Source organism: Toxorhynchites rutilus, chromosome 1 (assembly GCF_029784135.1).
Source record: "Toxorhynchites rutilus septentrionalis strain SRP chromosome 1, ASM2978413v1, whole genome shotgun sequence".
NCBI lineage: Eukaryota > Metazoa > Arthropoda > Insecta > Diptera > Culicidae > Toxorhynchites > Toxorhynchites rutilus.
The window spans coordinates 6,319,583-6,333,204 of NC_073744.1; the positions used below are offsets into that span (position 1 = coordinate 6,319,583).

Below are 13,622 nucleotides of genomic sequence, written 5' to 3' on the forward strand. Positions count from 1 at the left end.
TAACAAACCTCATGTGTATGCCAGATTACACACTCTAAATTAGCATTAATCCAACCAATATATCTTACTCTTTGTCCATTTTACAATCAATCACAGTAAGCTCAATGTCTTCCACATCTGTCAATTTTGTGAAGACGTTTCAAAGTAACGTTTGCATTAAAAAAATGGACTTTTTCGGATGGTGATAAAAAAATACTAGGACAGATAATTGAGTTTGATGAATTTCCCATGGAATTATATTAGCTTACTTGCAAAAAGATCTACGCCCTTGCGAGCGGCCTTCCGGCAGGTATCCGGAAAATTCGCCATGACGAACGAAAACATGCGTGTGAGCATGTTTTTAAGTTCTTTCTTCGTTTTATTTATCAGTTCCTTCTAAGTTTTCACGGCAAGATTGTTGGAGTAGATTTTTCGCTTCAGGTTTGCCCAAAAATTCTCGATGGGACGCAGCTGCGGGACGTTGGGCGGGTTTGCCGAATTTGGTACCACATCGATATTCAGCCGCTCCATCTCCTCTAACGATCGCTTCGGGCAGTGGGCCGAAGCCAGATTCGGCCAGCACACCGCGCCTTCGCCTTATGGTATTTCTTGATGAACATGGACATTACGGTGGCAATGAATGTATGGAAAAAAATTTCATCATCGAATTTCACAAACCGACCATGTACATTTTGTTTATTGGCCCAAAAAATGACCTTTGCAAAGTTTCAGCTCGATCGGACATGATTAAGGGGTGCCTCAAAGCGCTCAAAGTTTTGATTTTTTTTATCCTCGAATATCTTCCAAGGGGGGAGTAAAGGAAATTTGGGAAACCGTTCGAGTTTCAAATATCGGTCGAGTCACGAAAACTGTCCAAATTTGTTCGCCTTATGCTTAGTAATTTCTTGATGGATTTACGAAATTTTCGGACCAATCGGTATGAACACTCCCTAATAAAATAACGGGTATTTCAATAGGGACGCTACAAAAGTAGACCGACATTTGACATTTCTCTTCAGTATGGTTTGCCATTTCATAATGGAAAGATATACGATCCAATAACGAGTCGAATTCACTACCGAAATTCGGAGTCAATGGGCTCAACTTTAAGAGCGCTACGTCCAATTTATGGTCGTCATAATCGTCCTGCCAGATCAACAATTGAGCGTCTAGTGGAAAATTTTGAATCCACAGGCACAGTACAGAATGTTCCCGTGCCAGTGAGACAAAGAAGTGCCCGTAGTGTTGAGAATATTGTTGCCGCTAACGCATCAATTGAGGAAGACCCAAATCAGTCCCTCACACGTTGTTCTCAAGCGTTGGGCATCTCTGTGACTTCGTTGTGGCGAATTTTACGAGAAGATCTTGGCCTACATCCTTACAAGAACAAATTGACGCAAGAACTGAAGCCACTTGACCACCAGAAGCGTCGTATGTTCGTGAATTGATTTTCATCGATGAGGCTCATTTCTGGCTGAATGGCTTTGTCAATAAGCAAAATATGTGTCATTGGTCAGGCAGCAATCCACACGTACTCCATGAGTCACCAATGCATCCCGAGAAAAAATATGGTTTGGTGTGGTGTATGGTCCGGCGGCGTCATTGGACCGTACTTCTTCCGTGATGATCGATACCGACACGTTACTGAGGATGGGAATCGCTACTGCTCAATGATAACCGAATATTTTTGGCCCGAATTGGGTGATATGGACTTGGACAATATGTGGTTTCAATAGGACAGCGAATTTCCGTTGAAAATTGGGTTCAGTGTCTGGACTTCTACAAGCGTGCCCGTGGTGGCCATGCAAAAGAAATCGAGTTCCATACACAATGGCATCAAATGTACTTTCACATGAATGAAGAATTTCATTGATATCCAAAACCATTTTTGTTTTATTTAAAAAATTATAGAAGGTTGTGTTCAAGATACGACCGCATTGTTGACGTAGAACTACGCTGTAGTTTAATTCAAGTCGCTTGTCTGCGGATATTATTTTATAATACTACGAATGTTTTGAAATAACCATTCTACCAGTTTGGTCGCCCTGAAATGTTTTTTATTATTGTAGAATCATTTGACGATAATTGTTTGATGATTCATTCTTGTGCCTCGCAGAACAATACATGCTCAAGATAAGCGCAGCTGTCATCCTTAGTGGAGAAAGTTTTGCTACTGGCAAGCGAAACATACAACATTCCAGAACGATATTTACTTTTTTGGTGACTAAATAAACGAAATAAACTCTATCTGTTAATCTCAACATCTTCGAAAAGAGTAGTACAGCTTCATTATGATCAAGATTAGCGCAAATGCAATCCTAGTTGAAAGTAGTTCTGCGACTGGTACGCGAGCCCAAATAAATTATTAACTTAATATAACTTATTGAATAACTTCGTATTCCCCAAAAAAAATTTTGGTGCTCAACCTTAACACCTGCTTCACCATAGCGCCAGTTCAATGCATTGATGACAGAAAACAAACAATGTTAACTGCTTGGAAAAAGGCTGAATATTTGCCTCAGCAGGGATTCATTACCGATACCCACCCTAGCGTAAATATTTCCCTCCCGCTATCTCCCCTCTTTGTTTATATTTATCATTACGACTGCATAATTTACCACACCAAACAGTTTGGAGCAATGATTGCAATGCCAGAGACATCAGCGAGTGAGTAATTTGGTCGCATCCACAGCTCAATCCGAAACGAAGACATGTGATGACGTAAAACAAGGAAGAACAAGCGATATTCATTGCTTTGAATACAGAACGATGCTGAAAGTTTGCCTTCCTTCCTTGCTTGATAGTGTAAACTTCTTCAATTCATTCGTCTCTAACCTTCAAAAAGGCCCTTTGTTCAGTCGATTTCCTCACGAAGAATGAAAGTTTGCCTCAGCGAGATCCACTGTTTATACTCTAGGCCAGGGGTTTTCAAATGGTACTCCGCGGGAAATTTGTGCTCCGCGAAGTTATAGCAAATGCTCCGACTCTTCGACTTTTTCACAGGGCATATAATGATTTATTTTGTTTACTCCGGATCAGATGTCGTGTAACTGCGACGCACAACCGAAACAGAATTGTTCCCAGTTAGATAGTGCCAATGCAAATAGGGTTTGTTTTATTGGTTAATAATTGCAGATGTTCCGTCAAATTTTTTTGCTATAAAAAGTGCTCTGCTATAAAATAAATCTGAAAACCCCTGCTCTACACTGAGAGGAATATTTAGTAAATATTACCAATTTTTTGGTAAATATTACCAATTCGCAGAACGATGGTTTGTCAGTTCAGTGTTGATCCAACATCGATTCAATAAAAGCGATTCGTCGGTTCAATATTGGCAAATTTGGGGACCCACCATTGGTTCAATGTTGCTCATTTGTAAGGGATAATAATCAGGGATCGTAAATATCACTTATGATATCATTGATAATTAGTTTTTATTGAAATTGTTGTGTTTAATTACACATTATGATACAAATAGTCATATTATTTATACATTACTAATAACAATTTTCTAATAACTAATTACTAATAACAAATTCATTATAATTCAATTCATATTCTTTTTCCTGCTAGACCGCAATGCTTTTCCTTACTGATTGGTCGGCAATCGAAGGCATCAGAAAACAGCACTTTGTGTCTTATTTTGTGTCCTCCCGTTACCTGATAAATAAAAATAAATACAGATATGTTAGTGATAAGTGATGAATTCATTCCAATTTAAATTTGCATGTTTACCCGAGATTTTTTCTGGATAGCATAAGTGTGACAAATGTTTAGCCCAGTATTCCAAAATTGTACTGTCTTTTAATCCAGTCGCCTGATTCATCCATTTCTTAATATTTACCTGTACAAAATAAGAGAAACATAAATATTGTAATGATACACGATATATATGTATTTATAATAGATTAATTATATGAATATGTATTCTGAGCCTTCGAAATGACACGGTATTTTCAAGGCCAGCTACAAAAGAAGAGAAAAGAGGTGAATTATTTTGATTCATGCACAACATTATTCTTTAATCACCAACGTATCTCTACAAATGTTTCTCCCCAGCGGAAGTTTGAAAATAGTTCCTCAAACTAGAAGATATACTGTCAGCCCAGTTAATTTCTGCCGTGATTAAAATTCCCGGGAATCACTGAACAGTATCGTAACCATGATTACAAAAAAAAACTATTTTTGAATTATTTTGCAACGTCAACCGATAACTTGACACCAGGGTACGTGACAAATGAACGGAAAACATTTTGCAGACGTCGAAAGATTAGCTCTTGGGAAATTATCAACAATGGCATCAGATGTAAATGGTAATAATGAAAGAATACAGTGCGGCACGGTGTATACCGGTGTAATCCGCGGATCATCCGCCCACAAATAATCGCGGAAATCAATACTTACCTCCAAATTGTGTTTGTTGTCAAATATTACTTTTTAAATGCTAGCTGAAAAAGAGAAAAGAGGATAATTATGTTGATTTATATTTAAACAATACAATCTTTCTCTACGGTGGATGGAATTAATTCCTCGACCGAGAAGATAAATACAAATAAAAATAAAAAAAAAACAAAATACTCACCTCCGAATGGAAGTGCAATTATTTCCTGGACCACGTTTTTAGGTTTTGGTAAGATAATAAGCTGAAAGGAAAGCGAAAAACAGATATTTACAAACAAATTTAAAACAAGAGCAGAATGCTTACCTCCGAATCGCTTTATTTCCAAAACAAAAATAGCGATCGCAAAGTGCACACATCACAGATGCTAGGTATGATAAAAAAAAAGATTACTAATGGTATCGAGTAAAATGTACGAATCTCTAGTAGGGATGTTCATTGCATCTGACATTGATTTTACACGTTTTTTTGTAATATATACAAAACATTTGTGTATTTTACCAATGTTCTGACTACTAAAGATTTGGTAACTGCATTTACTAAACTTTGTCTCCAGTGTAGGCAATTATTCCCCTTCGTTCTTCTTCTTTTCCTTTGTTCACGGAGACTTTACATCTTACGATTTCCCCTTCGTTGCTCGTTATTAGCAACTCTGTTCGGGAAAGCACACAAATCGACAGAACAAATGTAGGAGGAAATGGGAATGCCCCATTTTCATTAATTTAAACCATAAACAGACTATGGGATTATAATGTATAGCATATCAAACAAATCTTAGGGAATTTCTGATTCGTTTGGTGTGTAAATCGCTAAAATCCATTCGCGGCCAAACTAGTTATTATCGTTAACTTTATTTCATAAAAACGTGACCTGTTTTCTGATTTGGCACCTTCAATAAAAGACGTAGTTCTACGTGAAAAAACTTTTGTAGCGCTCTTATTGAAAAACCCGATAGATAGATAGTTATCCAAGATAGTAATCGATAAACGTCATACAAGTCTTCGATGCGAATGAAGCGGAGCAGAATTCTCACAAATGGAAGAAAAGAATATAATTTTGGGAAGTAAAAAACTTGAAAATGCCGAAAAAATAAAAAACTGTGAATATTATAAAAAACTGTAGATTTTTTGGCTTTGGCTGTTTCGCTGGCATGCCTCAAAAAAAAACTGGTAATATACATGAAAAACTGAGACGTTGGCAACTCTGATTATGATCAATACGCCATTTAAACAATTCTATGACTAAACCGATTATGCTGTTTCTAAATTTTGTTCTACTGCTCGTTAATAACGTCAATTGCACTTTTCAATCAGAATATAAATATAACTTGGGTAACTTATGTTTGGAGAGCTACGTGCAACGATTCGCTGATGCTGACCTTGATGTGAAAGATTTTGAAGACTTTCTGAAGAAGCCTGAGGACGTTTACGTTGGTATCGATGCAGAAGAAGCTGAAAAAGGATTGGATGCAGCAAGGAAGCTGACCTTTGTTGTGACTTCTATATTAAACTCGTGAAACAGATTTCAAAGCGATTTGATTCCAGCGATCCCGTTATCAAAACTGCGGCCTTGATAAACCCTCAACATTTCGTCAAGCTACCAAACCTTAATGATTTGATGCGCTAATTTTCTCAATTCGTTGAAGCAGATAATAGACAAGGCTTGGATAACGAATTCATTGGAACATTGTGAAACGATTTCATTGAATGTGAATGTTTTCAGGTACATTTTCGAACGTTCCTGTACTACAGCCGCATCGCACACTCTTGAGTTCTATCAACACAAAACTGCCGGTGCACCGTGATGTCCCGTCGCTCGTTCATTTTCATATCACGTTTATGCATTCAACATAAGACGACAACTTCCGGCAACTTTTGCGGTATCGCTGGTGAGGGCCACCCAGCACCACCACCAATTCCACCTGATGAGGGTGAGATGCGTACAACAATGTCCTCCCCCGCATCAAAGCTTTCGGAAGCGGTGGCATTTTACTTTACTTCACTGAAATCTACCCTTACAAACGGGTGCGCTCCTTGCGTGTGTGTGAGCAAGTTGAGTGAGTGAGTGAATGCAATGCAGCAACGCAGCTAGCTGCACCGGCATGCGACCCGTTTTTCTCCTGCCGGCATTCATACCGGGGACCACACTCCGCCACACATTCTTTCCGCACATTAATTCAAATTATTTCTCATCCGGCTTTTTTTTTTTGCGAATGCGGATGCATTTCTCTGTCGTCGTTTTGCCCTGCAGCCTTGCAGGCAACCAGCTTCATCTCGCATTCACTCGTCCGGAAGGGAAGCTTCCTCGGAATGGGGACCACTATCGTGTGTGGGAGTTAGTGCACAGATTAGCCCCGCTGTCGGAGCCTGTTTCGTGTGGTGCTGATCCCACTAATAACTTCCTATTTGGGGAAGTCTGTTTTTGTCCGTGCTGTTGACGTTCATTCACTGATTTTGTTTATTTTGTTTGTTTTTTTTTCTCTTTCCAGAACAGCAGTGATATTAGCTCTAGAAATACGTCACCCAGCGGAAAGGAGAGGCGAGCGCTGGTGAAGGGGAAGAAAAATTCGAAGCGTACCAAAAAAGGTGAGTTGCAAATTTTTGCTCCATTCTTTCGAAGATGGAACTGGACTTACCCATCTCATTTTTCCAATATGCTAACGAGCTGGTCGATGCATGCTGATCCAGCAGCGGTAGATCTGCTATTTTTCCATGGCAGACAGATTGGCGACATACAAGACTTCGACGACGACGACGACGATGACGGCTATGACTGGACTACGTTACTGGATTGTCAAACTGGTTTTATTCGCTGCGTTCGATATAAAGCCTATGCAACTACTTGAAAGCGGGTAAATAACACCAGTTTAGATACACGTTTTAAGGCGTGACAACTATAGGGGGTGGTATCGGTATCTGCAGCGTTAAGTCAGATCCGCTTCTGCTGGTGATGTGGTGGATTTTTTCCATTCTTAAGCCGGGTTTAGACGTTGTCAGTTACTCGGTTGCGAGTAAACGTATTGTTCTGGACATATATTCCCGCATTAATCTGGATTAATTCAAGTATTTCAGTTTGTTTTGTTCAATTTATCAATCATTGGCAAAACATTGTTCAAAAACTATAAAATAGTTTTGGTCATCGAGTTGCTCTAATGATTCAAAATCCGTTCCAATGTTTGATTTCAGTCATAGTTGACGTGGAATTCGAAGAACAGTTTCAGTTCCAGGAATCTTGAACGGTAAATTCCCGCGATAGTCATCTTGTTGGGAATAAAAAGTCTAGTAATGCTATCAACTACGCAGAAAGTTCTTAAAATTGGACAATTTTTGTGACGAGGCTTACATGTAGTTTTTCAATTTGTACCCTAAATATGTTCCCGAAAGACAACGTCGCGCCACATATGATTGTCAGAAAGAAATAACTCTCATTACGGCTGATCAAATTAAAATGCGGCTGATCAAATTAAAAACCATAACTAATATTGGAACGTTATTTTTTAAAATCTGTATGTTCTGTATGAATTCTGTGATCTGTATCTACAGATTCTTGATCCTTCTTCTTCTTGAATGGCGTTAACGTTCCCTGTGGAACTTTTGCCGTCTCAACGTATGCATTAATTAGCGTCATTTATTAATACTTAGTTCAGATTTCTTAAGCCAAATAACACGCCTTGAATGTATTCCGAGGGGCAAGCTCTTGAATACGCGTGACCACAGTGCGTGCAAGTCGAAAGAAATTTCTTTGACGAAAAATCCTCCGGCCAGAACGGGAATCGAACCCGAACACCCGGCATGACAATGTGAGACGCTAACCACTCGGCCACGGGTGCACTTAATTCTTGATCCTAAAAACTCTGAGAAATCTGTAGAAATACAGATTATTCTGCTCTGCTACGGCTCCGACGGAAAACTATAGAAAAAACACATCTTATTTTTCCAAACACTTAATTAACGCAAAAAAACAACTACAAAACACTTAACACTAAAACATCCTAAAAACTCTACACAAATTGAAGTCTATAGTATTAATGCGCACCTGGAAAAGGAAAAATAATTAGTAGGGGAGCCGCGGGTAATACGGGCAGTGGGGGTAATATGGACAGGTGGTTGATTTGTATAGTTACATTTTGAATTTCCGATTTCTGTTAATGAGAGTACCTTCTACATGTTATTCTATAATATTTAGGGAAACAAAAACCGAAAATCATACATGATTCCGCGTGAGGATGTTATTTTAGCTTATTTAAGCATTTTGAGTGGTTTTATATCAAAATTCAATTCGCTGATGGTTACATTTCAGTTTGTGAGTTGACAGAGAAGCGATATTAGGTATGTACGGAAAAGTAAATTCATTTTTGAGTGGAAAAATTTAAATTATTGGAATAATTGTACTGGTGGGGTAAAACGGACAGTTGCCAGTGGGAGTGAGATGAACTGTGAAAAGTCTGCTTAATCTATTTTTAAGAAATGCCCTGCGTCTATAAATGGAAATCAAATCGCCAAATGTGGACTGTTTAGAAGCTGACTGGAACCAAAAGCAAAATAGTTGAGAGTCTGTCCGTTTATACTGCTGAAAAGCACGATATCCCTTCTAGGTGGATTAATTCGATTTTTTCATCATTTAACGGACATTCGTGATGAGTTCAGACCTTTTTTTTTTTTTAATTCGTTTATTTTTACAGGCTCAGTTACTTAAGTTTAAAGGAGCCGAATTCTTAAATATATTTTTAAAACTATATATATATATATATATAGAAACAATTTTCTTACATCTATGGTTAGTAAGGTGGAAAACCGATTACTCGCGGTGTACTCGAGTTTAGAAGGGTGACATATTTCTAGGAGAAGGATGGGATATAAGGAAATTGTAACAATGTTGATGAGCACTCAATTCTTCAATCTATTCGTATATCTATAGTTTATTTACATTTCAACTTATTCTACTATTTATAGCAAGGGGACGAATTACCCGCAAAGGAAGGAAAGGAGGGTATAAGGATGTAGGGACAATCACACACGAAGATCTATAGCTTTAAGGAAAACATATATATGGGACATGTAATCAAGGTCTAACCGAGCCAACACATCTCTCACCGGCACATTGGGCTGTCTTCCTAGGGCCCGAAGGGGGTTCAGACCTTGGTTGAATTAAATTATTCCTCTCGCGATCGATAAACCTCTACGCTTCATATATTACAAACCTCTCCATATTACCCCCACTACATGTCCATTATACCCGCATCGAAAAACTTTTGTGTACTTTTCGGTCTGTTTTAATTTTAATAAAAAAACATTGAAAAACAATTTTTTTTTTTTGTAAAATATTTAGCCAATTAGGTAGAAAAACAGTATATTAAATTGCAAGAAACTGAATAGAAGTTTTGGGAAACATGAGAAACATATCTTTGGATATAATTTAAGTTCTTCTTAACATGTCCGTTTTACCTCCACCTCCCCTACAGCTATACAGATCGGACTCGATTATTTACAGGCTCGATTATATATGATTCGATTATATACAAGTTCAGACAATGTTTTTAAATGTTTTTAAATATGACTTATTTCAAGCGAAAATTAAATATTACAACGTGAAAGTGAAAGATTATTGGATATTATGAGTACAGTGGAGTTAACATCGTGATTTTAGAAGACTTTAATTGAAGGTTTGAAGGCCAGGAATTGTTGAAAATGATATTGCAACGAAACTAGGAGAGATTGAAGTTGGGTGTCAAAGAACGAATTGTAGAGGCGGTTAGAGAACTTTATATTGGTTAATAGGAACATTCAAGTTTATTTTGTATTTTTGGATAAAACTAAGAATAACACATTAAAAACCACTAACTATTAAGTTTTTCGCAACTAAAATGTTATTTAAATCCAGTTATTTGGAAATTTTATAACTGTATGCTGTATTAAATTTTCTTATCTTTCAAATGGAAGCAACAGAATTGTCCTACGTAGCGTAATTTTTGAATAAAGCCAGTTTAAGGTAGAGTACGGTACAAATAAAAAGTTAAATAACTGAAGAATTTCATGCCAACTCGTCTTAGGAATTGGCAGTACCATCTCAGTTAGTAGTGAAATGTCATGGGTGTAAAGACATGGGTCATTTAAGCAACTTTGTATACTTGAAATATTCGAAAAAGAATTAGACCACTTTTTGAAAAAAGACAAAACATTTTTCTTAATTTTTTACAAAAATTTCTAACTGGACACCTACAAAATTCTGGTAAAAGAATGAAATGTAGGAAATAATTTAAAAGTTTATAAAAAAAAATACAATTTTTCCGAAAATAAATTTCGCTGAAAAAAAGTTATTTTGTGAATTAAAATTTATTTTTCTTAAAAAAGTATTTTTTAAATTCTCAAAAAAAATGTATGAACAGCATTTACAATTCCCATCAAGTCGTCCATAAGGAAAAAGTTTTTCTAACAACAAATTTTTCATGTTTTTTTTAGAAAAATTACAGCTAATCCTAATTTTGTTTAAAGTTGAGATAGCAATATAGTATACTAGCTGACCCGGCAAACTTCGTCCCGCCCAAAATTTGTTTTTTGTTATCAATACCTTCAAACATTCACGTTTTATTACTAAGCGCAAGTTCATGATTCCAATCGCAGAACTGTTCATTGATTGATCTTCTAATCGACCCCGTTGAATTTACTTTTTTCTAAAAAAAATCCTAGTACTTCTACTGAAACTCATCATTATCATATCAGATTATTTTCAGATACAATTCTCGTTCGATATTTTTCAACCACTTGCAAAGAGCATGTTTCTCCGTTACATGAAATAAATGTTTGATACAGAAAATATGATAGAATAAAGACAGACTCCCCTCCTCTTCTCTCCTTAGAGAGCGGGGGGCAGTGTTTATTCACCATAGAAACGTTTCATGCCCCCTAAAATCCTTACTTAATCCTTAAAATTTCTTACATTTTATCCTTTGACCAGAATTTTGTAGGTATTATAATTTTTTGTAAAAGATCAAGAATTTTTTTACTATTTCAAAAAGCAGTCTAATTTTTTTTCGAATATTTCAAGTATGTAGAGTTGCTTAAAAGACCCATATGTTAACACTCACAACGTTTCACTGCTATCTGAGATGGTGCTGCCAACAGCCAGACGAGTTGGCGTGAAATTCGTCAACTCTGTCTTTGTTGAAATTTGAACATATGCGTAGAAGTATTTTTTCCATCAAATATGACCCTCTATAACTTTCTGAAAGAATTCGGATTTTTTATGTGAGAAAGGTATTTTATGACTTTAAGGGGATGAATCTTTTTTGATATTCAAAGAACAAAAAATATGTGCATCAAAAATAAATTTGAAAAAAATAAATTTGACTTGATTATATACAGTGAAAAGAAATCGGAGACCGTATATAATCGAGTCCGCCCCGTATATCAAAATATTTATTCTCACTTACCTCGATTACCAGGAACAATCACATGAAAAGAATATTGATCAGTTGTATCACACATAATACTCACCACAGCACAAAACTAACAATGACACGCGAGAAGCGGATTCTCTATACAAAGAGCAATTCACGCATAAATTTAAGTAGGACCTAACTGTTTTGATCGATTCTCTTCGTTGACTTTCTCTTTAGATAACAACTGCCTTGTTGACGGATTTTGCGATATCTTTGTCAGATAGTTCCATAAACGGGGTTCTTTTCTAGGATCCAGATCGTCCAAAACATCAGAAAATGCTTCTATCGCTGAGATGTTAACGGTAGAGAATGTTGCTGAAGAGAATCGATCAAGACAGACTGGTCCTATTTTTTTTTTTATCTGTATTATAGTGATTTTCAACTCATTAGGCTGGTTCGTCACTTTTACTTCCATTTTTGGAAGAATGTCGGGAGTGAGAATTGAACTCGTGACCTTTAGCGTGAGAGGCATGGATGTTACCACTACGCCAGATCGCCTCCTCAGGTCCTATTGAAATATTAAGGGTGAATTATGTTATTGCGAATATTCTACTCGCAGCTCAACCAAATATAAGCTATAGATATAAGGATGGCGGGACAGTATAAATAGGGCACGCAATGAATAATGTTCAACAGATCTTCGTTTGATGGTGCCGAAAGCAGACACGGAGCGTCGAACGACAATGAAGTGCCTTTGTCAAGACAGGTAAAGAAGGAGTTTGGAGTAAGTTGTCCTAATGGGCTCTTTTCAGAGCTAGAGAAGAATGAACTGAATTAATTTATAGTCTCTATAATTCAACTTGCTTGCTTGTTGAAGAAGAACAATGTTCAGTTCATGGATACCACGTGATTTCGACGTAGAACCAAGTCTTTCATTAAGGGTGCCAAATCAGAAAACAGGTCACGTTTTTATGAAATAAAATCAACGTTGATAACTATTTTTGCCGCGAACGGATTTTGGCGATTTACATACCAAATGAATCGGAAATACCCAAAGATTTGATTACAATCCCCTGGTGTGTAAACGGTTGAAATTAATGAAAACTAGAAGCATTTCCATTTTACCATACAATTGTTCTGCTCATTTCTGAACTTCCCTACCCCAGCCGTCAATAACGAGTAACTTATCGGCGAACAACGAAGGGGAATGATTGAAAGTATACGTGTACAAAGAAAAGAAGTATCGTTCTAGATACGAATCAATGAACATCGCTTGTTCTTCCTTGTTCCTTGTCTTCCTTGTTTTGCGTCATCACATGTCTTCGTTTCGGATTGAGCTGTGGGCGCGAAAAAATTACTTACTTGCTGATGTCTCTGGCATTACAATCATCACATCAAACTGATGCCATTCCATCAACACGTTGACCCCAGCGCCGGTCCCTAGGGGCCGACGTTGAGCTTTTTGGTAGGAAAGCGCTGACTGACTGGTACTGACAGCTATCTTTATATATAAAAGAAAGTTTTTTCCACGTACGTATAACTCATCATCACGGAAGAACGACTGATCAGATCTCCGTCGTCCATAGATTTTGAGAGTTTGTCTTCACCCAAATTAGAATGATAGAGTACCTTAGAAAATATTTGAGATGATTGGAAAAATTCGAAAAAATTGACTATGCATATCTTTATATATAAGAAGGATATTTAAATAAAAAGGGAAAATTCGAATATAAGAGGTACGCATATGTATGTTTCGCTGTGAAAATCATCATTTAGATTAATTTTGCAGATCTGAACGATAACATACAAACTCTCTTGAAGTATAATCATTGTTTTTACCAACCAAAATATTCTCTAGAAATACAT

At 37.0% G+C, this 13,622-nt stretch overlaps 1 protein-coding gene across 4 annotated transcripts in view; it reads left to right on the plus strand.

Moving 5' to 3' along the window:
• The window catches only part of LOC129762022 (uncharacterized), a 118,086-nt gene that overhangs the window by 42,676 nt on the left and 61,788 nt on the right, over window positions 1–13,622 (plus strand). For all 4 annotated transcript variants that reach the window (XM_055759973.1, XM_055759972.1, XM_055759974.1 and 1 more), the window contains one exon: window positions 6,867–6,963. In XM_055759973.1, coding sequence (XP_055615948.1) covers window positions 6,867–6,963 — 97 coding nt within the window. The remainder of the gene's footprint in view (window positions 1–6,866; window positions 6,964–13,622) is intronic.